The sequence below is a fragment of the Staurois parvus genome, unplaced genomic scaffold, assembly GCF_062004578.1.
Source record: "Staurois parvus isolate SC_StPar_1 unplaced genomic scaffold, SC_StPar_1.0 ptg000436l, whole genome shotgun sequence".
Lineage (NCBI taxonomy): Eukaryota > Metazoa > Chordata > Amphibia > Anura > Ranidae > Staurois > Staurois parvus.
The window spans coordinates 7219404-7246030 of NW_028318232.1; the positions used below are offsets into that span (position 1 = coordinate 7219404).

Genomic DNA, 26627 nt, shown 5'->3' on the forward strand with positions numbered 1-26627 from the left:
GGGCGGTCAGGAAGTGGTTACATAAGCGGTTGGTGTTATGGTGTTGCGTCAATTTAACTGACAATTGCGCAGTCATGCAACGCTGCACCGAAATGGAATTTACATCCTTTTTTCCCCCAAGAATTGTGCTTTCTTTCGGTGGTGATTGATCGCCTGTGTGTTTTTTCTTTTTTGTTTTTTTTTTGCGATATTAAAAAAAAAAAAAAAAAACCCTACAATTTTGAGAAAAAAAACTATATTTTGGACTTTTTGCTATAAAACATGTCCAGTAAAAATACATTTTCATCATAAATTTAGGCCAAAATGTATTCTGCGACATGTCTTTGCTAAAAAAAAATCCCAATGCGTGTAAATTAATTGGTTTACGTGAAAGTTAGTGTTTAAAATGGCGGTATAGATACTAGGTTTTTTTTTCTGTATACTAATAATAGCGGCGATCAGCGACTTATGGTGGGACTGCGGCGGACATTCTGACACGGGGGGGAAACTGACTTGGGGTCACTGACATCCCCAGTGACACCAATACAGTGATCAGTGCAAATAAAAAGCACTGACACTGTAATAATGGCACTGGGGAGGAAGGGGTTAACATTTTTAGGCAATCAAAGGATTAACTGTAGGAGGGGAGTGTTTTACTCTTGGGGAAGGGGGGGGGGGGTGCCTCACAGTTGCACACTGTCCCTGAAAGCTAAGCTCTGCTCTCTGGGACAGTGTGCTAGAAACTGACAGGGAGAAGAGCTGCATTGAAAACAATGCAGCTGTGCTCCATGTCAGTGTTTGCAGGCAATCGCCGGAATCTAGCGGGTAATCGCCAGCCGGGGCCCAGTGATTGACACTCGCGGCCGCAATCGGTGCTGCGGGCAGGGTGGTCGCGCGCCTCCTACCATGTAAACAGGATGACGTTTATAAACGTGATCCTCCCTTCAGGGGCTGCTTTGGCCCAGTAAATGTACTGTGGGCGGTCCCCTAGTGGTTAAAGAGCTGGAGATCTACCTGAACAACATTGGGAGAAGTCAAAGATCACTGGACACAGTGTTGCGCTTTTTGTAACCCCCAGTCCCTATCCCCTTTAGCTGCTGAGGCAGCAGCCAAAGGTGTACACATGCTGCAGCAGAAATTAAACCCCCTGTGGCTTTTGGTGGGTGCTACCGCCTGCCAATCATGACTGATTCAGGTAAATAGGGCCACTCTGCAAGTGCCCCATAACTGTATGCTTCGGCTGGGTCCAAGGAGCTGACGTAGGTGGTGAGAAAGCAACACAATGTTGTCTGCTTTAACCCCTTCTTTGCTGTATTGCACAAGGTTGCGGGGCACTTGCAGAGCGGCCTCATTCACTTGAATGGGTCATGCTTGGCAGGTGCTACACCCACCAACCATGACAGGGCATAGAACTCCTGCTGCAGGTGCAAAATGTATACACTGCTGGCAACTGCAGCTAAAGGAGGTGCGGTTGGGTCCTGGGTGGTAAAAACACATCTTAACTATGAGGTTTTACCACCCCCCAAACTGCAAATGTAAATGAGCCCTTACTGTTCTGAGCCCTCTATAAGCCTGCTGTGACACTGATGGGCTGAGATTTACCTGCACCTAAGGTGCAGTGCATCTGCGTTTTTCCTGGGTCAGCTGCGCTTTGCCATTGACTTGTGTTACATCTTTCTTTATGCTTTATCTATCTTTATTTTTTACAGTAGTCTTGGTGCACTTTCAGGAAGTGCACCAAACCCGCAGGATATAATAGAAGTCTATCGCTAAGCGCAGCAAACCCGCAGGATATAATAGAAACCCACAGGAAAGCTGCAGGTACACTGCACTGCACCCGCGGTGAGGGTAAACTGCAGAGCATCAGTGTGAAAGCAGCCCTACACTATTATGCCCAGTGTATTGCTTCACACTGACCTGAAGATCTCTCCTTTCCTGCTTCTCGCACCTAGAGCTGCTGGAGTGCAGTTGGTATCACTCCGCATGGGACAGGAGCCAGCACTACAGAGGAGACATCGTCTTATGCGGCTCTTGCTCCCTACTACAGATCCAACTTTACAAGTAGTCCCTCTGCATTGCATTCTGTATGATGCTCTAGGATGACGGGGCAGCAAGCCAAGACTGCGATCTACCAGTCACCTGGCCGAGATCTACTGGTAGATCGCGATCTACTGGTTGCTGACCCCCGATGTAAAGTGTACCAATAGATTGAATTCAGCTTTAAATATAGAGAAATGTTTGCTTACTTCCTTGCATTGTATATAGTTTGCCTAAAGGGTATTTTTTCCTTAAAGCTGAAGTTTTATTTTAATGCTCCTAAAAATTGGAGAAGCCAAAACCTTTTTCAATTAGTTTTGGATAGAGCAGGAAATAGTTAGGACCTTTGTTGGGTGTTTTATTGGTGGCTGTGTCCTTTTTGGGAAGTGATTGTAAATCTCTTCAATAGAGACTAAAAACATACCTAAAACACAATTTTTGTAGAGACAGAGTCCTGTGATGCCCGCACCCCATATTTCTTATACAGGTGTCAGAGGGGCATGAAATGAGAAAAAATGTCCTTAATCACAGTGACCTTCAGGGGGGAAAATAACAGACAGATCTTACTCTAAGTCACTCTATGCAAAACAAATAAAAAAAAAAAACAGTTTTGGTTGTAGTGGGGTTATAGATATTGCTTGTTGGTATTGACTGTAGATGAATGAAAATATTGTTCTTACGGTTTTTGTTTTTTTTTACTTCTATGCTCTGTGTTTTTGTCTTTTTGTTTCAGTTCATTTCCGATATGTTGTATTCCATCCTTTTCTTGATGAAATCCTGATGGGAAAGATCAAAGGCTGCAGCCCAGAAGGTGTACATGGTGAGTGAGAGAGCTCCAAAATATGTGATTTGATTATGATCAAATAGCAGTTTGGTTTTCTTGCTGCTGCCTTGCCTGGTGACTTTACAATACCTTATTATTTGATGTTATCATTTTTGTGGAACTAAACATTGCTGGACCACATCTGTGGGAACTTTGCCCAAAAACAAGCAGAGGGCAGAAACTTAGCCACCAGCATTGACTGTGGTCTTCTTGCCGCTGTTTTTTTTCCCCTCAAAAGCTGACTTGTGCCTTTTTTCTGCACCATATCTATATGTGGAAGTGTTCATCTTGGTAGAGCTTTGTTTTCTCAAGTCAAAGCTACCCCATGATGACTGGAGAACCACAAACCGGTGGGGACACATTTAGGATGCAGCAAGAAGAGGTGTGGTAAGCATAGAGTCACAGAATGAATGAAGCAGTAGAGTGTAGAGGGACATGCATGCCATGCAGGTCTTCAGATACATATATCGGCAAGCAGTAGTGATGTTGCCAAATCTCACTCAAAATTGTATAAGACCAATATGATTCTTTACACAAGTAGATTGTATTAGTGCTGCCAGTACTTTGCACAGTTTCCCACAGTACACACTACATGCAAATGCATTTATTGTAGTAAATATAAACTGCTAAATAACTTTTCTCATCAGCAGTATATAGCAGTCTTGTGACTTCTGTGTCCAACCGAGCTCTGGTTAAAGCTTGTAGGAGAAGTTTTACTCTCCTCTGACTGTCCTATGAGGCTGCATAACCCCTGACTCTCTGTCTGGACAGTGCTGATTGGCCCTGTACCAATTAACCCCCCCCCCCCCCAAGAAAAACAACTCTAGCAATACACACTAAACTGAGCATGTGCAGAATGACCCCTGGAGCTCTGTACTCAGCAGATGGATTGGGGACAGTAGAAAAAGGGGAGGATCAGAGATGACAGGATCAAACAGCCTTTTTCAACAATGCAGAGGATAAACTCCTTAGGTTCCACAGTGAGTATAACGAGCATGCTTTACTGCATATACAGACTGATTTTACTGTTGTGGGTTTAGTAACACTTTAAGAAAAGAGCCAGAACAGACCATCTCTGTACCCAGGAAATTCAATTACTGTACACAAAAAGCTGTGACTTGTCTCCTTGGATGTGGTGGCACCTGTCAAAAATCATTGTACACACACTATGCAGTCTGACACTACTTTTCAAATCTCACTCTCTGTTTTGCACATACACCCAGTCTATGCTATCATTGCATCAGTTGCAGAATAGCAGTACAGTGAACTGCTTATCTCTGCTTTCTTTTGTTATAAGCAAGCTTGTCAGAACATAACCTGAGTGGCTCCTTCTATTGCTTTTTTCTGTTTCACTTCAGCCCCGCTCTACAAGAACTTCAAGCAGCTGATACCAGGTCAGATTGTTATGGTGTCCGCTGGCAGGTGATATAGGCTATAACCAAAATCTTAATGACAGCTGATCTTTACCAGTTTGTTATGGTGGAGAAGAGTCACAAACCATAGTGGTCCTGGTTTGCAAGGTATGCAAGCTATCACTAGGTCATGACCCTTAGGATTGTCCCACCAAGAGTTAGCTGGAACTGAAGAGCTGTGGTGTGGAGCCTGTACACAAAATGGGCCAGCAAGGTGCTGTTACTGAAAACATCACAGCATACTGCTGCTGTATTTATCTAAATATCCCTCAGCCATGATGCGAGCATTAGATCGACTCTTGGTTCTTGACCACATATGATGCTTGGCCTCCTGGAATGAAAGAACTGAAATCCAGTTAATGAAAGGGGTGGGCCAAGGACAGTAAGGCTAGGGAGAAAAGGGCTAATTTAAAGCTAGAAGTATTTCTGACAGAAAATTTAGGTGGGTTGTTTCTGACTTTGGTACAGCTTCTACAGTACTGCGAAAAGCTCAGGGTGTGCAGTGAAATCGGAGTAAGCTTTTTCAGTACAGGAGAGTAGCCTGTACAACTGCACAAGTGAAGGTAAGGTTGGAGTTCAATGTGGAGCCTATCCATTTTAAAAGGGTTTGCACCATAATTCAATGCATTAAAATGTACCTGCTACTACTAGTCATGATTTCTGAAGTGTTGTTTTCCTAATTCATATATGTACAATAGAAAATGTAAACATTTTGTACTTTTTTACCAATCATTCAACAAAAAGAAAAAAACGAGTAAAAATCCTTGCATCTGAACCTTTTTTATTTCAAAGCAACACGGCAGATTGGGTGCCATCCAAAACACACTGCCATTCTAGTGTTGAAATAATGCCACAGATATGGTTATGGTTCATGTCAGTCCTGTCCTGGTACAATCTAACTTTTATTATGACAGAGAAAAAAAGTCTTCTTTATTTAATATGTTAGTTATACTTTATATAATAGGCAAGTGGCAGATTATATATTACAATATATACTCGAAGATTTGTACGCTGTTAAAGGCTTGTTCTTCAACAAAACACTTCTGGAAATAATGAGCATACTATTTCATGTAACTGGCAACTTACTGTAAACATCCTGTCCCAGGGGAAACCAGCTTTTGTTGCTGTGAAATGATGTGTCATTTAACAAGACACTTGCATTATTTTGTCTGCGAGATATTCCAGAGCAGGCAGGATATTAACTCGCTGTTCTCCTTTGTAGTTTCTCTGGGATTTTTCGATGATATCGTTATACCTCCGGAGTCCTTGCAGCAGCCAGCTAAATTGTATCCTTTACATAAAATTTGTATGAATGTATAAGTGCATTGCTTAAAGGATAACTTTAGTTAGCACTAAGTGTGTATGTTTGAGACTGTGGGTGATTCTGTGTCACCCCCAAGGCCTGTGATTAGGCATTTGACAGAACCCCATCTCAAGTTCTACCTTGTCCACAATCTTTCACTGTATGTAAATGTAGTATTCAGGCAATATTTTTACCATAAAAGTAATACTTTTTTTATGCAGAAGGCTGATGATGAGCAGCAGTATATGTTGGAGAAGGGCATGACTGGGTCAAAATAATATCTGACTACAGTGTTTATCTAGAATTTCTCTAGGATTATTTCTTAAAGGCAATGTTGTGGAAAAGAACAAATACTAAAGTATCTATAAATGGTTTGCAGTTATGTACATGGGGCAAAATATTTTCTTATTAAATGGTTAGCTGTGCTTACTGCTTTGCAGTACTACACATTTATTGAGCATTACAACTCCTTCTCACAATGCAAGTCTATAATTTAGCCAACCCATTGGAAACTGTGTGCTTCCTGGATGGCAGATATCTTACCAGTTGATAAAAAAAAAAAAAAAAAGTAATTTATACTGGCAAATATACAAATCTCTGTGTTTATTACAACACAAATATTGAAGAGCAATGTGAAAAATGTAGTCACATCTACAATTTTTAAAAGGTGGCAATTCTAATAGCTCAAAATATGTGCTCACTGAAAATACAATATACTTATAGTGGTTTCTAAAGTATAAGGTTTGCAGAAAATACATTAAGGTAAAAAACCTTCCATGATCAGCTCTCTAACCTCCCCCCCCCCCCCACCATCCACCACCACCAAAAACACCGGAGTCCTATCTTGATCCATCGCTTTGCTCGAGAGGACTCGGAAGTAGGTTGGCTCCTGCTGCTGTCAATCAAATCCTGTGAGGAGGGAGTGGGGGACAGAGCCCAGCCGGGCTGTGTGTGTGTCTACAGATGCAGCCTTACTCGTGGTCAATCCCACATGAGCAGCTTGCTATGGAGATACTTGGAAGAAAGGAGGGGGGCCTTGAGCACTGGCACAGGACTCCAGAAGAGGAGGAAAGGGGCCGCTCTGTGCATTACCACTGCACAGAGCAGGTCATAGTTTCAGTATCCTTTCCACTGAGGTATTGGGCACTTTTTTTGCGTTGTGTGTGTATCTATCTATCTATCTATCTCTATCTGTGTATATATATCTAGCTATCTGTGTGTGTGTGTGTGTGTGTGTGTGTGTGTGTGTATATATATATATATATATATATATATATATATATATATATATATATATATATATATGTGTATATAGTTGTGTTCAAAATAATAGCAGTCAGACATCACTAACCTGATCAATCACTGTTTTTGGTAGAAATTATATTTCTACATGGCAAATAATTTACTAGCAGGTGTAGTAGAGTAATAGAAATCCAACAGTCATGACATGCATGCTGCTGATTCTGTGTAAGTGAATCACTAATTGAAAGGGAAATGTTCAAAATAGCAGTGTGGAGTTCTATTAGTGAGGTCATTCATTCTTTGAAAAACAGGTGGCAATTATTGCCCTTATTGAAGGAAGGCAGCAAATGTTGTACATGCTGGTTACAGTGCATTTCTCTCTGAAATTCTGAGGAAAATGGCTTGTTCCGGACATTGTTCAGAAGAACAGCGTACCTTGATTAAAAAGTTGATTGGAGAGGGGAAAACATATAAAGAAGTGCAGAAAATGATAGGCTGCTCAGCTAAAATGATTGCAAATGCTTTAAAATGGCAACCACAACCTGAAAGACGTGGAAGAAAGCGAAAAACTACCATTCGAATGGATAGAAGAATAGCCAAAATGGCAAGGACTCAGCCAACAATCCGCTCCAGGAAGATCAAAGAAGGTCTAAAGTTACCCGTGAGTACTGTTACAATTAGAAGATGCCTATGTGAAGCCAAGCTATCTGCAAGAAGCCCCCCTGTTGAAAAACAGACATGTGCTGAAGAGGTTACAATTTGCCGAAGAGCACATTGACTGGCCTAAAGAGAAATGGCGCAACATTTTGTGGACTGATGAAAGTAAGATTGTTCTTTTTGGTGTAGTGGCCGGAGACAGTTTGTCAGACGACCCTCAAACACTAAATTCAAGCCACAGTACACTGTGAAGACAGCGAAGCATGGTTGCGCAAGCATCATGATATGGGGATGTTTCTCATACTACGGTGTTGGGCCTATTTATCGCATACCAGGGATCATGGATCAGTTTGGATACATCAGAATACTTGAAGAGGTCATGCTGCCTTATGCTGAAGAGGAAATGCCTTTGAAATGGGTGTTCCAATAAGACAACGACCCCAAACACACCAGTAAACGTGCAACATCTTGTTCCAGACCAACAAGATTGACGTTATGGAGTGGCCAGCCCAATCCCCGGATCTTAATCCAATAGAAAACTTGTGGGGTGACATCAAAAATGCAGTTTCTGAGGCAAAACCAAGAAATAGAGAAGAACTGTGGAATGTAGTCCATTCATCCTGGGCTGGAATACCTGTTCACAGGTGCCAGAAGCTGGTTGACTCCATGCGACACAGATGTACAGCAGTTCTCAGAAACAGTGGTTATACAACTAAATATTAATTAAGTGATTCAAAGGAAAGCAAAATCTTCAAACATTTTTCAGTTTATATAGTGAATGTTTGAGTTTGTAAAGAAGAATACACACACTGCTGTTTTTTTGAACAGTCTAATAATCACTTTTCTTCAATTTTTTTAGAGGAACAAGACAAATTTGATATCATTTTCTTCATGTTTCGATTTGGAATAGAATGTGTAGTGTTCCCAATTCATTTGTGTGTATGGAAATAAAAGCTATTTGAAGGATTTTGAGCTGTATTCACTTTTTTCAACACACTGCTATTATTTTGAACACAACTATGTATGTGTGTATATATATATATATATATATATATATATATATATATATATATATATATATATGTATATGTGTGTGTGTGTGTATGTATGTACATATATATATATGTATGTATGTATGTGTGTATATGTACACACACACACACACGCACTATTCTTTTTCTTCAGTGATTGACACATCGTCTTCTATTCTTGACTATAGGAGTATATCGCCACCTATAGGAGTAGGAAACTATCCAGAAAAAAGAAACTCGACACCGCCTATAGGCAGTCCTGGCTGATATAAACCCTTCTCTTCATAGGCATTCCAATTCTTTCTGCCTAGTGTCAGGATGAATGCTGCTGGGACCTGTGGTTCCATAGCATTTATTTATTTTTTTTTTTTTCCTGGGTTTTTACCTGAGGAGATCTTCTGTCAACAGCCGGGTTGGGCGGCAAGCTGGATAATATAAATCCAGTGGTCATCCCAGTCTGGCCAATGATTGTACACAGACTGCTAGCTCTGTGCTCGGTCGGCTGCGACATGCCCCATCCTGGACGGGGGCGGCCAGTGAGTTAAACACCGCAGTCCATAATCTGTGTTTCCTTTGTTGACAGCCACCCCCCCCCCCCCACTTCCTTGGTGAGATGGATCTGTCTCGGGAGTGTTATCCGCAACGATGCCTCCCTCCCATCTTTGGGCATGCATGAGGTGCTCAGTCCCTATGGGGTTCTACCCCCCTCTTCCCCTCACCCCTTGAATTTGTGGGTTGGATACTCTGTTCCCTTAGTCCCCCCAGGCCCCACATGACATGGGGTGTTGGTGCTGGGCCACCAGGCTGTATGTGCCTGTGTGCGGTTTCCCCTTACCGTGGGCTGTGTCTGTAACCCCCAGAGGTACACTACTATGTGGCTCCTTCCTCCTTGGGCTGCTGTGGACTCCCGGGGTCTGTGAGGACCAAGTAGTGCGGCTATTGTTCATGCCCTCTTTTTGGATGGCCTTTGTTTGCTAGATGGTGGGGGGATGGGGATGCTCCTGGCTCCCTGCCTTGTCTGGTACTGTCTTTTTGAGCCCTACAGGGGGGGGGGCGCTCACTACCTGGTTGGGCTCCCAGTCAATTTAAGCTGTGGTTTTGCAGCCTCCTGGACCATGGAGATGCCATTTTGCTTGTGGATGTTACCCTTTCTGCATCCTGATCTCGTGGGTGAGCGGGCACCGTCCTCCAGCTGAGCTCATCCCCAGATGCTGCCCCATCCTTTCCAAGCTCTTCATCTCAGCAGTAGGCCTTCTTGGGTGCCTTGGCTCATATGCTGGTTTTCTGGCATGACTTCTAAAAGGGCTTGGTGGATATACCCTTCCGGGGAAAATGTCTTGGATGGCTTCATCAAGGCCCTTATGGGAGGCATGAGTTGTTTCTTCCCACAGGCCAAGAGGGAAAAGGAACCACATTGGTAATTCCGGCCCTCCCTTCCTGCCCATAAGGGGCCCCTTCGTTCACTTGGCTTCTCTTACAAGGACTCCATTCCTTTCCTGGCCTCCACAGGTGGTGCCTAGTTCTCCTGAACCCAAGGTCCACCAAGCTCGCTGACGGTCTTCCTTTCAGCCCAGACAAGTGGGTTCGAAATCTTGTAGTTTGGCTATGAACTGTTATTTTGTTAATTATCCACTGGAGAAATTCTTACTCTCACTCTTTTTTTCCCATCCTTGAGTGTTCAGGCCTGAATGGGCCCTGCGTCCTGAGTGTTGGTTTTTGTGCCTGGAACGGAACAGTTTGGGGTTTTCACTCAAACTCGTTCATGGTTCCGCTGGCCCCAGTGGATGCCTACCTGTATGTTACAATCTATGAGAGACATCAGTTGTCTATGCACTTGGTAGTGGGGGGCGCACTATTTCTATTTGGGGCGTTTGTTCTTCGTGGGCAACACTGTGGCTAGCACTTCCGCCTAGCAGCACTAGGGTTGTCTGTTTTGAATCTCACCCATGACATTCCTGCCTGGAGTTTGCATTTTCTCCTTGGGACTGTGTGAGGTTCCTCCCACACTCCAAAGTAGCCTGGGTTCCCCGGATGTTCTCCAAGGTGCGAGCTCCAGTCCTGGCATTGCTGAGACACCATGGAACTAACATGTCGGGGCTATCTGGACGCCTGCTCCTGTGAACAGACTTGTCGGCTATGCTGATGCTTGACGTGGAGATCACGATGCACTCCTGCTAGCCTTCGGATGGGCACTGACCTTCTAGCACTCTGCCTTGCCCCCTGACCGGGAGTCTGAGATATCTGGGTTCTTGACTCTAAGCAGGCCAGGGAGTCTCATCCTGCAGACAGTCTTCGGAAGCTTCGGCCTGTGCTCCAGTTGCTCTTATTCCATAGGCAGTCCTCCTTGTGGTTGGGCATACAGGCTCTGGATCTGATGTGGTCTTCCCTCGAGGTGGTTCTGTCTGTGCAGTCGTCTATGAACGTTCTGCGTAGGGTAATTCCATTCAACTGCGACTTGTCTACGGCCTTCTTTGGAAACCAGATGTGTCTGGACCAGTGAATAAGGGCCTTCCTCTGATGGTGGTTCTGGACTCCTGCCCTGCCAGCTGGAAGATCCTTTCTCCCACTCCAATTGACGGTTGTTGTGACGGACAGCAGAAATATTCTTTTATTTTTGTGTTTTGTTAACACGTGTGGCAAGCAGTCAGCTTGTCTGCTCTGTTTATAATTTGAAGTTCCTGTGCCACGCAGGGGGTGGGGGTGAGAGTTATCCCAGTAGGGAGCGCATACAGCATGGTCTCTTATGGCTGTGAAAAGCCAGACGTGTCAGCACCGGGAGCTTGGGGCTTTGTCAATTGAAAGGGCCATATACTGTCCCTATGTGGGGAGAAGGGTCTTAGAATGGGAGAGCTTGAGTCAGGATGGACAGAGCCGGTCCTGGCTGAGCCCTATCTAGGAGGTGCATTGAACTGTGCTTTGCTTTGTGCACTGCTGGACTTGTGGTCCTATATTGCCTGTGTAGTCTTGAAGCTGCGGCCAAGACACACAGCCCTCTGAAGACCCATGAGTGCCTATCTGCCTAGACCTCCTCTGCTGAGGCCACTGCTGGTGAGTCTCTGGATTACTACCCTGTGAACTGCTTTCTGCTGTGTGCCCTGATTATCCTGCCTGCCAGAGCTGCCATCTGCTGTGTGCCCTGATTATCCTGCCTGCCAGAGCTGCCTTCTGCTGAGTGCCCTGATTACCCTGCCTGCCAGAGCTGCTTTCTGCTGTTTGCCCTGATTATCCTGCCTGCCAGAGCTGCTTTCTGCTGTTTGCCCTGATTATCCTGCCTGCCAGAGCTGCCTTCTGCTGTGTGCCCTGATTATCCTGCCTGCCAGAGCTGCCTTCTGCTGTGTGCCCTGATTATCCTGCCTGCCAGAGCTGCCTTCTGCTGAATGTCCTTCTGCTGTGCCCGCATTATCTTTGCCTGAACTGCCCCTCTGCTGTGTGCCCGGACTTACCCATTGTCTGTCTGAACTGCCCTGTTGTAGCCTCGACTTAACCCTTGCTGCACCGATCTAGTGCCCCAAATCCCTCAATAAAAACCTTGTGTGCCCACTGCTCTCCGCGTGTGTTCTGTCTCACCTACACCTCTGTCACAGTTGTCTTGATGGACATCAGCCTGTTTGGCTGGAGAGGAACCCTGAGGCTGAGATCAATGCAGGGCCGTTGGATGCCAGGGGAGTAGTCTACCCATCAATGTCCTGGAGCTATGAGCGATCAGGTTGTCACTGGAGCACTGGATAGATCTTCTCTGGGAGCTCCCTGTCAGGATCCATTTGAATAACACCCCCGTGGAGGCCTGTACCACACATTAGGACAGTATGAGCCATGTGGCACTGGATGCATCCCGCGTTCTGCAGTTGGTGTGGCAGCTCTCCCTGGCATGCACACACTAGCATCAAGAATTGGCAAGTGGATTGTTACCGGTTGGATCAGGGCGAGTGATCTCTGCATGATGACTGGCTTCATCAGATTTGCCTGCGCTGGGGAACCCCTGATGGAGCTCCTCTGGTGTCCTGTCTGCGTGGATGGGTACTGCGATTTGTCAGCAGAGTGCGAGAACCCTGGTGGTTACAACAGCTGCACTGGTGTTAGTACCGCCGAGCTACTTCTGGGGCTGTGCTGGATGATGACCAGGGGAATGCTACTTATTCTGGTGGCCCTAGGCTGACCTCGTTGTCTGTGGTATGCCGCCATGATGCAGCTGGTCACAGACACTTGCTGGCGGCTGCCTGTACGAGAGGATCTCTTGTTTTGGGTTCAGTTTAATACCTTTCTTTGATGTCTCTGGCTGGAGGCATGGCTATTACAAGCTAAGTATTTGTGGGACAGGGGATTGTTGGATCTGTGATCCCCTCCAGGTTGCAGGCGCATACATCTACCCTTAGGAAGGGGTTACCTTGCGCCTGTTATGCTTCTGTATGCTGGTATGCAGCTCTGTGTGGCCATCCACGTTCCTTCTTGCTGGCTCGGATGTTGACATGCTTTGATGGGGCATTCATACCACCTTGTCTTAAGGACCATTAACAGTCAGGTTGTTGCCCCTGCTGTCCTTTGTCAGCATTCCATGGCCACACACTTCTTGCTTGCACCTTTTATCCTGTAGGTTTGTCATGTGGCGCCCCTCGCGCATCCCTGTCACCGCAAGGGGCTTGCATTTTAAGCTTTTTTTGGTCCTTCCAGATGCCTCCCTGAATGTATTTGGGATAGTCGCCTCCTGTTTTCCTTTTTTCACCAGGTTGTCTTCTGGGTGCCATTGTTTCCGCACAGCGGATACAGTGCTGGCGGACTTGTCTTGTACGTCTTCCTGCCTTTCTTGTACCCACGGCTGTCATCGTACAGTGGTTGCAATGCTCTCCTTGGATGTGGTCTGGGTGGTTTAGTGTGTACCTGGCTGCTACTGTCTCCTTCTGGTGGGTTTCTTCTTTTGTTTTTTGTGTTCAGATGGCCCAAGACAGGCCTGATAACCTCCACAGCTGCTGTCTTTCGTTAAATTTGGCAGCTGTACCCCAAGAGGGTCATGCTGTTTCCTTCCCATTTGGGCATACTCCACTAGTGCGCCTAGTGCCTCCCAGGTGTTCTGTTTTTAGGTGTAATTGTCTCAAGTGTGAAGGCAGCTGCTGGTTGTCTGTGCAAATCTTTAACACCATTTTGTGACATTGCTGGGTTTGCCACTTTGGTTTCCTGTTTTGGCCGCAGGTCTTGCAGACTGCTGTTTTAAGGCTCCTTGTCGACCTTTTGGGTGGTTGGCATGTTTTTCCTGATTGCTATGGTTGCTTGTGATTCCCCTCTTTGGGGCACTGCTTTAAAAAATCCCTGTGGTCGAGAATAGGGAGAGCTGTGTCCATCAAAGAATGCAAGAGAACTGGATTTTTTTATTTATTATTATTATTATTATTATTATACAGTATTTATATAGCGCCAAAAAGTTTGCTCAGCGCTGTACATTATAGTGGGAGACCGTACATGAGACAATACAGTAACAATACAATACACGAGGGGTTCGAGGGCCCTGCTCCTTGGAGCTTACAATCTAGGAGGGAGGGGATAGGGGTACAGGAGGAAATGGCTGTGGGGGATGGGGTGGTAGGAGGAGTGGAGGAGATCGGTAGTTGGGTGAGGGCTGGGTAGGCTTCCCTGAAGAGATGGGTTTTCAGGGCGCACCTAAAGGGGAGGAGGGTAGATGATAACAGTCTGATGGATTGGGGTAGTGAGTTCTAGAGGATGGGGGAAGCCCTTGAGAAGTCCTGGAGTCGGGCATGGGAGGAGGAGACCAGGGAGCTAGAGAGTAGGAGGTCTTGTGAGGAGCGAAGAGTACGTGTTGGGTGGTATTTGGATATCAGGTCGGTGAGGTAGTTTGGGGCAGTATTATGAATAGCTTTGTATGTCAATGTTAGTAGTTTGAATTTTATGCGTTGGGCAATTGGAAGCCAATGGAGGGAATGACAGGGGGGGTAGCGGATACGGAGCGGTTGGTAAGGTGGATGAGTCTGGCCGCAGAGTTCAGGATAGACTGAAGCGGGTATAGTCTGTGATGAGGTAAGCTGGTGGGGAGGGAGTTGCAGTAGTCGAGTCGTGAGATAATAAGGGAGTTAATGAGTTGTTTAGTAGTGTCTAGGGTTAGGAACGAACATATTTTGGAGATGTTGCGGACGTGGAGCCTGCATGAATTTGGCAGCGATTGGACATGGGGCTGGAAGGACAGATTGGAGTCTACAGTGACACCTAGAGCTTCGGCTTGCGGGGTGGGACTGATGGTGGCGTTATTTGTCGTGATGGAGAGGTTGGGGGGGGGGGCTGGGGGGAAAACTAGGAGCTCGGTTTTGGAAAGGCTTAATTTGAGGAAGTGGACTGACATCCAAGCTGATATGTCGTTAAGAAGTGATTTGGGCGGAGACTGAAGGGGTGAGGCGAGGGGTAGAGAGGTAGATTTGTGTGTCATCAGCGTAGAAGTGGTAGTTGAAGCCGTGGGAGTGTATCAGCTGGCCAAGGGAGGAGGTGTAGATGAAGAAGAGAAGGGGCCCGAGGACAGAGCCTTGGGGGACCCCAACAGAGAGGGGGAGGTGGCAGCGTTATAGGTAACACTGAAGGAGCGCTGGGATAGATAGGAGGAGAGCCAGGAGAGAGCGGAGTCTCTGAGGCCAAGAGAGTATAGTTTTTTTTTTAAGGAGGAGGGGGTGGTCAACTGTATTGAAGGCCGCAGAGAGCTCGAGGAGTAGGAGCACTGAGTAGTGGTCATTAGCTTTGGCGGTTAGCTGGTCGTTGGTAAGTTTGAGTAGGGTGGTTTCATTGGAGTGTAGGGGACGGAAGCCAAACTGTAGGGGATCAAGGAGGTTGTTGTCATTGAGGTGGGAGCTTAGGCAGTTGTAGACTAAGCGCTCGAGTTTGGCTGTAAATGGCAGCAGGGAGATGGGTCTAAGGTTGTTCAGGTCGGTGGGGTCCAGGGAGGGTTTTTTGAGTATGGGAGTGATGTGCGTGTGCTTTAGGGGGGAGGGGAATGTACCAGTAGAGAGGGAGAGATTGAAGATGTGAGTGAGGGATCGTAGGATGGAGGAGGAGGGTGACCGTAGGAGTTGTGTGGGGACAGGGTCAAGGGGGCAGGTGGTGAGGCGGGCTTCGGAGAAGACATTAGTGACCTCTTCAGTGGTAGCAAAGTCGAAGGAGTGGAGTGTTGGGAGGGTTTAGTGTGCGGGTTGTTAGGTGGGGTGGGGGTCTGGGCAGTTGCGAGGTCAGAGGAGGGGAGTGTTGAGGTGGTTATCAATGGGAGGGAGGCTAGGTGGGGTGGAAGTCTGAGCAGTGGCGGTGTCCCTACGATTTGCGTCGATCTTGTTTTGAAAGTGGTTAGCAATGAAGGCGTGGGCGGTGAGTGAGGTACTGGGTGGAGGTGTGGGGGAGAGAGTAGGGAGTTAAAAGTAGAGAACAGCCGGCGAGGACTGAAGGAGAGGGTATTGATGAGGGTTACGAAGTAGGCATGTTTGGCAGCGTGGAAGGAGGAGGTGTAGGGGAGGAAGGAAGATTTGTATAGGGGGAACGTTGTTTGGGATCTGGTTTTGCACCATAATCGCTCCAGCCAGGGGCGGACTGACCATTTGGAAACTCGGGCACTGCCCGAGGGCCCGGTGTCAGTAGGGGGCCCCATGAGATGCCCCTGGTACCTTTTATCATAGGCTTTTTTGAGTTTGGGCAAGGACACAGGGGCCCCATGATCCCATATTGCCCAGGGGCCCCATGAGTTATCAGTCCGCCCCTGGCTCCAGCGCACGACTCCGTCGTTTAAGATTTTTGGTGTGGTTGTTCTGCCAGGGTTGAAGCAGTCGGGGTCTAATGCTCCGTGTGCTTAGGGGTGCTAAGGAGTCTAGGGCGGCTGACAGCGAGTTGTTATAAGCAGTAGTGGCCAGGTCAGGGCAGGCAGTGGAAGGATACTTTCGTAAAGTCGGTCAGCCGCAGAGTGGAGAGGGGCAGGGTTCAGGTTGCGGAGGTTACGGCTGGTGATGGTTTGACGTTTGGGGGGGGGGAGGTGTTTGAGGATGGGGAGACGGAGAATGTAATGAGGTTGTGGTCAGAGAGAGGGAAAGAGTGTTTTGTGAGGTTGTGGGGGGTGCAGAGATGAGAGAAAACAAGGTCCAGGTTGTTCCCATCGGAGTGGGTGGAGGACTGTGTACACTGTGTGAGTGCAAAAGACGAGGTTAGGTGGAGGAGTTGGGATGTAGCCGGGATATTGACGTTGATAGGGATGTTGAAGTCTCCAAGGATGATGGTGGGTAGCTCTGAGGAGAGAAAGAAGGGTAAGCAGGCGGAGAAATCGTCGAGGAAGAGGGATACGGGTCCAGGAGGCCGATAGATTACTGCAATCCTCAGAGGGGTTGGAGAGAATAGTCGGATCCGGTGGGCCTCAAAGGAGGAGAAGGATAGAGGGGGGGTTTGGGAGGACCTGGAACGTGCTCAGTGGTGACAAGAGCATACCGATTCCACCACCTCTACAACCGCTCGGTGTGGGTGAATGGGTCCAGATGAGACCTCCATAGGAGAGTGCCGCAGGGGAGGTAGAGTCAGTGGCCTGGATCCAGGTTTCGGTGATTGCTAGGAAGTTGAGGGAGCAGGAGATAAAGGGCTCATGGATGCCGGTGAGCTTGTTGCAGACCGATCGGACGTTCAGGAGTGCACACGAGAATGGAGGGGTGGTTGTGGGGAGCAGGGGGACAGGTATTAGATTGAGGGGGTTGTGGCAGTTTGTGGAAGTAGGAGGGTGCCTAGTGGGTGAGTAAGGTGGTGTTGCTCACTCTTAAATCCCTTTCTCCAAGTTCATTGACGGACTCAGCACTCGCCCCACTATTGAAGTTATACTTCTGACACTGCTTTGTAACTGAATGCCCTAAAGCAGAGAGGGAGTTATACCAGCTAGGACTGACCATAGGCGGTGCTGTGTTCTCTTTGTGCCTAGTGTCCTACTCCTGTAGTTGGAAGTATAACCCTATGGTTGAGAATAAGAACTGTGTCTGTCAATGATCTCCAGAGAAAGGGATTTTATGGTGAGTGACAAAAAATCCTATTACTTTGTTGATTGGTTAAGACTTGAACACAAAAAACACCAAAAGTGACCATAACTTTAAAAACAAAATTCGAGAGATCCAAAAATACATGTAACATATGGTTGGCTAACATTGCTGACTCCGTCTGAGTGCGAATGGCAGAGGAATAACAGGAGTCCACTTTAACCCCTTGGCGCTGAGCGTAGGTAAATATGCAGTCCGGGTGGACTTGGCTTCTTTCTGTGAGGTCACATATTTGCGTTCTTGTCTCTGTGTTGGGAGCGTGCCGCATGGGTTCTCATCAGGGTGGATAAAAATCAAAAAAATCGGATTTTTTTGATTCAAATTGGATGTTTTTGATTCAAATTGCATGTTTTTGATTCAAATTGCATGTTTTTGATTCAAATTGGATGTTTTTGATTCAAATTGGATGTTTTTGATTCAAATTGGATGTTTTTGATTCAAATTGGATGTTTTTGATTCAAATTGGATGTTTTTGATTCAAATTGGATGTTTTTGATTCAAATTGGATGTTTTTGATTCAAATCGGATGTTTTTGATTCAAATCGGATGTTTTTGATTCAAATCGGATTTTATTAAATAAAATTATTTTTGAGGAAAATATATTACCATCCAAAGGTTATTCCATCATGAAATAAAGATTAGTTTTTTTAATTATGTAGAATAAGGCTGTATATGTTTAATTTTTTTGGTAAATAAATTCCATGAATCCATTCACAATGTCATGCTCTTCCAGAGGTTTTTGTAAGATTATTGGGCAGTTTCTCTGCCTACAAGATATTATCACAGATGTTGGTTTACTTTTGCAGTTCTCAAAACTGAATTTGACTCAGCGGAGATCACATGCCTCTTCTTCACAGCAAAAATGTTATAACATGAACAGAGTTAAGAAAAAGACCTTAATCCTAACTTCTACAAACCTATGAATACAGAATCAACCCCTTCAGTGCTAAGTTTCAAGAAGTTCAGTGAATAGAATATTTTTCTGATTGTTTGGAGTGGAATAGATCTGCACAAGAAGAAAGTGAAACTAAGTGTGAGGAGGAAGGGGCTGACAGTCTAAGTTTCTTAAAATATATATATTTTGTTTAGCCAAATTAGTTAACAAACATGGATGTTTGTTTAAGCAAATAACATATGCTGTAATGTTATTGTTTCAGTTGAATAAATCTATTTAAATTGTTATTATTAAGGTAATGATTATTTTTCTCCTTCTTAAGTACAACTGAAAAGTTGTCCAAATATGAATGATTAACCTATTAAACTGGGGATAAAAAAACTAATATGAAAAGTTGTTGTTCTAAAAATCTTCATCTACTTGCATATTAAAGTTATACCAGCAAGAATTAGTCTTTATGTAGAAAACTATGATTTAAATCAAGCCTTACTGACTACTGATTTTAAATCATGATTTAAAGCGTGATTTAAATCCGTTTGATTTAAATCAAATCCACCCTGGTTCTCATCAAAAGCCCCAGTAACGATCGGGACCCAGAACTCTCGATTCCGGGACACCTGGTCACTGTGAAGCCCGCCCTCATGTTTTCTCACTGTGAATGGAGGAGAGAAATGCATTGTATCTCTCTCCTTGCAGAGAGGGAAAAAAAAAAAGTGTGTATAAGAAAAAAAAAAGAATAATAAAAAAAATAAAATCAGATTTGATCTATTTCAGTGCCAGGGTTATTGTTGGGGTCGGGTCGGGGTCAGTATTTTTTTTTTTTTTTTTTGGTCAGGATTTTTTTTTTCTACATTTTTGAAATTGTATCTGTGTGTTTTTAAGTCGGTTAAAAGAAAACAAAATTGTGCACTACTGTTTCTGTGCCATACTACGGGTACAAACAACTACTAACATACACATATGTAGTATCACTGTGATTTTCAGGAGCAGAAGAATTTATTTTGGGTTGTTCTTTAGCTGTATATTTCTTACTACTACCATAACCTACCACCGAATTTAAAGAAAAAAAAAAAAGAGTTTTCTTACAATTTTTGGTCAGTTTTCCTCTGAAAGAAAATGAAAACACAGTTTGTCCTGAAAAAAAAAAACAAAGTATAATCCACCGGGATGCACAAAGTAGATGTGTTGATATGTACTGTTTTTTTACTAACACATGTCAAAGTTGCAAAATTGTGCTTAGACATTAACATTTGTTATACCCTTAGGCGCAAAGCGATAAAGTAGAACATTATTTAATTTGGATAATGCAAGGGAGGGTTATAACCTGTCAGATTTTTTTTTTTCCCCATCTGTGTTCCATTTTGGAGATTTTCCTTCACTTCCTGTCCCGTATCCAAACAGGAAGTGAGAGAAAATCCTTGCAAATTAGGGTATTCCTTGGGGACCTCCAGGTCCCCTCTATTACTTTTTTGGGGACAACCTATAATTTGGGATTTTCTTTTACTTTCAATGATGGTAAACAGGACAAATAGAGAGGGTAAATCTCCCTAACAGGCACAGAGAGCAATAAAAACTGATAGGGGTTCTAATCCCTATCCACTCTATCCAAAACTAAATATAAAGTTTTAGTTATACTTTATACTTTAACCACTTCCAGACCGGACACTTTTACCCCCTTCCTGACCAGGGCAATTTTCAGCTTTTAGCGCTATCATACTTTGAATGACAATTGCGTGGTCATGCAACACTGTACCCAAATTAATTTTTTACTATTTTTTTGAGACAGATAAAGCTTTATTTTGGTGGTATTTATTCACCACTGGGATTTGTATTTGTTTTGCTAAGTAAATGAAATGTCCAAAAATTTTGAAAAAAAAGTGTTTTTTTTAAATAAAATTTTGCAAATAAATAATATTTCATCATAAATCTTAGCCAAAATTTATTCCGTTATCTTTTTAGTAAAAAAAAAAAAAATCCAAATTAGTTTATAAGCAAAAATTCTCTTTCTCTCTGTGTGCATTCTTGCACTCATTGAGAAGTACTGAGTGAGCTGTGATTGGTCATAGCTTGTCACATGGTACAAGGCTTTTGTGAATAGCCTTGTACCATGTGACCTCTGTGATCATTCACAGATTTCACACGTAGTAAGCAATGATGTCAGAAGTGACATCTTGCTTACTACTTTGCATGTGATCACTGATTGGCCAATCAGTGATCACATGATCGGGACCTCGTACAGAGGTCCCGTCCGACGATCGGTGTTTCACTGTGTCCAAGGGAGCGCGCACAAGCAGGGGTCGGGGAGACTGCACTGTAATACAAGATTGGAGCAAATTTTTTTTTCTCTTTCTATGTAACTATGGAGAGGAATATATATTATGATCCTGGCTACCATCGGAGGACACAGCGGGCACCGGATCGCGGTGCTGTGCGCTCCCAGGGAGCGCGCACAAGCAGGGTGCGGGGAGGCCGTTTATAGACGGCCACCCGACCCTGCAGTGCCACCGTCCGGCCGTTTATATACAACGGCCGGACGGGAGGTGGTTAAAGAATGATTTTCTTGGTTCTTGCAATGGCTGTTTATATTTGGAAGTGTCAAATCTGAGTCATAAAATTATCTTCTTGGTGAAGATAGAGTAGGTTGTGAAGTGTTGTTATGATACACTTATTTAAGTGACCCTGTCTGAGAAGAAAATCTAACAGAAGCAGCATGTAGAAGAAGTGCAGCATAACTTATCCGACACACATGTACTGTAAGTGCTGGATGTCTGTGGTGCACATAGCTCTGCAAGAGAGCAAAGGTTGAACTCTCTGCCTGTTGTACAGTATAGGCTGCTTCTTTTTAAATTGTTTGATTTTAGTTAGAGTAGCATCAAGATAAGATACTAGTCAGCCCCTCCAAACATTGTTTTAATTAACACCGGACTTTTCTTAGCAATAAACACGTTTCAGTGGCAATATGTAAAATGGGCAGAACTTATTTATATATGAGCCTACCACTCAACTGGAGCAAAACATTTTTAATTTAAGTTTCAGATTTGGTTAGAGTTGAGAGGTGTTCAAATCTCCGTGAGGCTTTTTCTTTTTGTGTATTGCTTTTTGAGAGATTTTGCTTTACTTCTTTTCTGGTGGCAGGAAGTCAAAGAAATAGGAAGTGATTTTCTCCATTGGGAAAAGAGATGGCAATAAAACCCTTTTTAGAATACTTGGGAGAGTTTAACATTTATTTATTTTTGTCCTGGTGACCATTACCCCTTTTAAAATTTAAAAGGTTAATATACTGTATGTTGTGCTATCATTATGGCCACTCATCACAAAGTTTTTACCATTGCAAATAGCAAAAATCGTTTTATTTGTCCTGACCCATTTTACTTCAGTGATGAGGCAGAGCAGGTTTGGGTATGGGAATATGAAACCGAAGAAGGAGCTCATGATCTGTACATGGATATCGGAGAGGACATCAGATTCCGTGTGGTAGATGAGACCTTCATAGATACATCACCTACTGGACCCAGCTCTGCAGATGCTTCATCCTCTACAGATACTGTAGAGACACAACGCAAGGAGGCTCCATACACATTAGTGGTGAGGGCCATTATTCTGAAAGTATCTTAGACGTAATGTTTGTTTAAAGTGTGCCTACGGCCAGAATTTTAATCATATAACTTATGTATTTTAATTATAGCCTTTTATTAATTTGAATTGTAAACCTGCTTTGTGACGATTCCGGGTATAAATGCCTTCTAGGCCAATTTCTTTCTGGTTTAGGGCCCTAGTTAACCCTAGGAAGTTACTCATGTGGACCTCCCTGTTTAACCTCCCTAGCGGTCTGATTATGTCCATATTTCTGTGCTCAAAGCGGTACATTTTTTTGCATGGAAATATTTTTTTATTGTAGGCCTGTAATTTTTAGGAATAACTCACTGAAATCTGTCTGAACAAGAGTCTAGTAAACATCCCGGGTATGATAAAACTTGAAACACGAAATCATAAATTATAATTTAATAAATAATCATAAAAAATAATATAATACATTTAATTCAATAATATAATCAAACCAAAAACACTGAAATTTGAAATATAGCGCCCAGTTCGCACATCACTGAGCAAAGTCGTAAAATCGTTTTCAGTGTCTGATGACGAATTTCCCCACGAATCATCACTCAATTCTGCAAGTAGTTCTAATTTACTATCGCTGTTTTCTAGCTGGTCTAAAACCGCTTTTGACCTAAAGGGACGCTTTTTGGACGCCATGGACTTTTCTCAGTTTCCAGGCAGAAAGAACAGTAAAAATGCAGGCAGGGCACAGGACAAAGCACTAGGGACAAAATGTATGTGAAATGGTTTGATACAGTAATGTTTTAGTATGTGATTTTAGTGAATGTGTCACTTTTTATCATTTTCAAATTTCCCGCCGTTCCGTCCCCCGCACGTCCCGGCGCTCGCAGGGGACGGAACCCAGATGACAGATGCCGGCATCCGCCGGATTACATTGCCGGGGACACTGCAGGAGGGACATCGCGGGAGCGAAGGACAAGGTAAATGATCGAGGGATCGCAGAGCAGTGCCGCATGGGAAGCCCGAGTGTAGCTCGGGGTTACCGCTTGTGGTACTGAAACTTTACCCCAAGCTACAGTCGGGAATACCGCCAGGGAGGTTAATCTGACCCTAATTTGTAGCAACAGAATCCCAGTTATGCAACAGACTTTTTCAAGGCATATTAATTCCTAAAATAATTTTATGACTAGTTGTATTTTAAATGAGAACTACAATCTTGTCATAAAATAAGATCAACAATATAGTTTGACTCTTCCTGTTTTTTAAACCTGAGAGTACTTTATTCAATGCCCAAGTAAAAGTCTAAATTGTCTTTCAGTGGCAGCAAGGAGCTAATTTTATTTTTTAATGATGCAAAGTGGGAAATTTTCATTGAGGAAAGCTCTTAGCAGCCAAGGAATGGAGCTAACTGACAAGTATTTGTGAAAGTGCTTCTGTCTCAACTATAGATTTCCATTGAAATTCAAACCTCCTATAGGGGGAACATTGGTAGGCAAGATAGTGTGTAGCTTTATATTTGACAAAGTCCTCCCACCTTAGGCTGTTACGCACTTTAAGATTGAATTACCGAGTCTTTCACCTCTCCATACAGTGGCTTTACTATAATCTGGTTGCTGTATACTGTGGGAACTGAAGAGGAAAATGTAAGAGGTACTTTATTTGGTTCACAGATTATTTTTTACAGAATAAATTCTGATACACCATAATATTATAGGGAGGAATCTTTTTCCAAGTTTGCATAAAGAATATTTAGTGATGAACGGTAATTGTTTCATATAAGATATGTTTGTCCCTGGCTATTTTTTAAACCCGGTTAATATAACAAGTTGGTTTGCCAGGAAACGTTTGTTTGAAGGACAACAAATGAGATGCTGGTATGTTAGTCAATCATGTTTACTGAGAATCCTGAATAGGTCTTAAAATAGGTAAGTTTAATAATGACAGGTTATTAAGCAGGATATTTTTAGTAAAGAGCATTACTTTTTTTCTGTCTGCCTATCTGAACCCTGCTGACATCCCTTTATAGAACCGTTAGAGAATAAAAACTTGCAACAAAGTGGGGAAACAAGGAAATTACAACTGGTGCTGTCTTAGCAACTAAATTGTAGCCCTGGGGCCCCCAATCCCAAACAAGAGTGATGTGGTCTTTGTCATGCAGTCTCCTGGGATACTACACCGCATTGCCCAGGAGGCTAAAGGACAAGGGACACAGAACAGCCAGAGGGCGTCATTGGGCTGACTGCCTAAACCCAGGATAAGACCGCTATCTCCCATCAGTGAGCAGGACTAAGATGGCTGAGCAGATCACAGCAGGATAAAGCTGGATTCCTTGGATGGGTATGTGTTTTGAAGAAGACCCAACCATAGGGGTAAGGTAGGGGAGAAAAATGGGGGGAGTGCCAATTCTCAAGAAGTGTTTTATGAAAATGAAAATAATTATTTTTTGATGATACATATATCTCCTGTTTTCTACAGTCTTAAATTTAAAGAAAGTTGTAAATTGTTTGTTACCTTTTTAGGGTTCCATAAGTGAGCCAGGCCTGGGCCTTCTTTCTTGGTGGACCAACAACTGAAGAAATAGGAAGTGGCACTTGATTATATAACTAAAGTACTCAACCCTCCACAAAGTTGAAAACAGAATGCCATCTCTCTTGTGGCCAAAGAAGTCTTCAACAGCCAAGACACTGGGGAAAACGTGAAAAAGGATGCTGGAAATAAGCTGTTAAGATCTGCTGTTATATATGGCATAGAACAATCTACGTTTTCTATGTGTAGAACTTCCATCTAAGGTGTGGAAATACACATGAAAGACTTTAAAGATATGAATGTTTGATTTTTTTTTTTTTGCAAGGATGAAGTGGAAATAAAATTACTTGAAAACCATCAGTCATCTGCACATATAATTTTTTTGTTAAAGGCCAACAGGTGAACTAAACACTTCTGCAGTTAGATCCAACCATGGGCATAGATAAGGGGGTGCCAGGGGAGTATAACCCCCCCTCCCCCCCCAAGGCATCCTGTCAAAATGCCACATGTCTCTGCCCTGCTGTCACACATGGCCCCAGCACCGCTCAACAGAATGCAGCCTAGCAGTCAGTGATGGAGTGATCACAGTGTAGTAGGCTGGGCAGAACTTATGCTCTTCTACACTGGCAGGCAGGGCTGACAAATCACAGTGATGTTTCCAGCATGGCAGGTGGTGCCTGTAGTGCTACCCACCGCTCTCTACATTTTGTTTTCCTGCAGCTGCCCGCTTTCACACCTTAGTTGGAGAGGAGCCTGGCCTGGAGGGCAAAATGCACAAAGCTGGTAGTCTGTAGTACTCTGTGCCTGCAAACTGCAGCTGAGCTTCCGTGCCACACTTTGGCCTCACTCATTTTCACTGACTGTTATGGATCACTTACCACTGCTGTGCTACCATACATAGGTAAGTTGCAGTTATAAACGGACTGGCTTTTCCTCTGTTTGGGGCCCCTTAGCCCTCTAACTTGGCAGTTGACACCACAACATCTGCCAGAACCAGATTGGACTGTCTGCTGCCCTCTAACTTTTTTTATTGCATGAAAAATGATTGTTTTCAGCTGAAACATTCATGGGCTTGTAATACTAATAGTCTAGGGAGCAGTGACTACTTTAATAACATAGGCTATACTGCACACATTGGCACTGAGAATCTCTAATTACATGTCCTGCTTAAAGCAGATCTATACCCATAAATAGAAAATACCTCCTGTTCACCCTTCCTCCACTCCCCTACCTCTAAAGGGCTTTTTTTTTTTCTTTCTTCAGGAAGAGTTCAGGCCTATCTCCAATACATGTCATTTGCCTATGCATAGGACATGTACTGTGCCTCCTGGGATATGTACATCACTTATCCCAGGAGGCCTTTAGTGTTTCATTTGCAGAGGAGGTGGGCGGGCCTAGCGGTGCATTAGTGGGAGCATTCCTAATGACATCACATATAAACATGGTGGTGTGGGACCTGAGTGCTGGCTGCTGAGAAGATCTCAGCAGGAAAATGCTAGATCAGCTGGGTGTGTGACTATCCAAACTGTGGAGAAACCAAAAATAGATAAGCAGGGGTGAAAAAAAGGGGGGTTGAGGGAAAAGAAAAATCAATGTATGTTTTTAATTCTGTAATAGATTGAGAACTAAGGACGTATGAACACTGCACAATAGTAAAAAGTTTATGTGCTGGGTGTAATTCTCTGTGGCTGTTCTTATTCTGTATGCATGTTGCACAGTACCACTTCTTCTCTTGTCCTGTATGCCAGGTGTATTCTCAGTATCTGTTCATATTCTGTACATATAGACATCACAGTACCACTTCTTCTCTTGTCCTGTAAGCAAGGTGTATTCTCAGTATCTATTCTTATTCTGTACATATAGACTGCACAGTACCACTTCTCTTGTCCTGTATGCCAGGTGTATTCTCAGTATCTAATATGTAATAACAATATGCAGTGCTCATATATTAGAAATTAACCTGATCGCATACATTAAATATAAATTAAGCAAGATTCATGATTAAAATAAAGCATTAGAATATAAACATATTAAACTCGTGACTTCTGTGGTACATCCGAGGTTGAGAAACCAGAGGGAAGTTCGTGACTCTTGTGGTGAAAAAACTGAGAATAGCACTAACCAGA

At 43.9% G+C, this 26627-nt stretch overlaps 1 protein-coding gene and 1 long non-coding RNA gene across 4 annotated transcripts in view; both read left to right on the forward strand.

Moving 5' to 3' along the window:
- The window catches only part of POLR3H (RNA polymerase III subunit H), a 70783-nt gene extending 45925 nt beyond the window's left edge, over window positions 1-24858 (forward strand). For both annotated transcript variants that reach the window (XM_089687723.1, XM_089687722.1), the window contains exons 4-7: window positions 2750-2836; window positions 5474-5537; window positions 21795-22002; window positions 24495-24858. In XM_089687723.1, the coding sequence (XP_089543849.1) occupies window positions 2750-2836; window positions 5474-5537; window positions 21795-22002; window positions 24495-24548 (413 nt within the window). In that variant the 3' untranslated portion in view covers window positions 24549-24858. The remainder of the gene's footprint in view (window positions 1-2749; window positions 2837-5473; window positions 5538-21794; window positions 22003-24494) is intronic.
- LOC149454195 (uncharacterized) lies at window positions 6385-18711 on the forward strand. Of its 2 annotated transcripts, none has more exons than XR_016314361.1 (2): window positions 6385-6690; window positions 18329-18711. It is a non-coding gene; the product is annotated as an uncharacterized LOC149454195 (long non-coding RNA). The 2 variants fall into 2 exon arrangements; XR_016314360.1 differs by lacking the exon at window positions 6385-6690 and adding an exon at window positions 17154-17704.
- Window positions 24859-26627: the final 1769 nt, after the last annotated feature.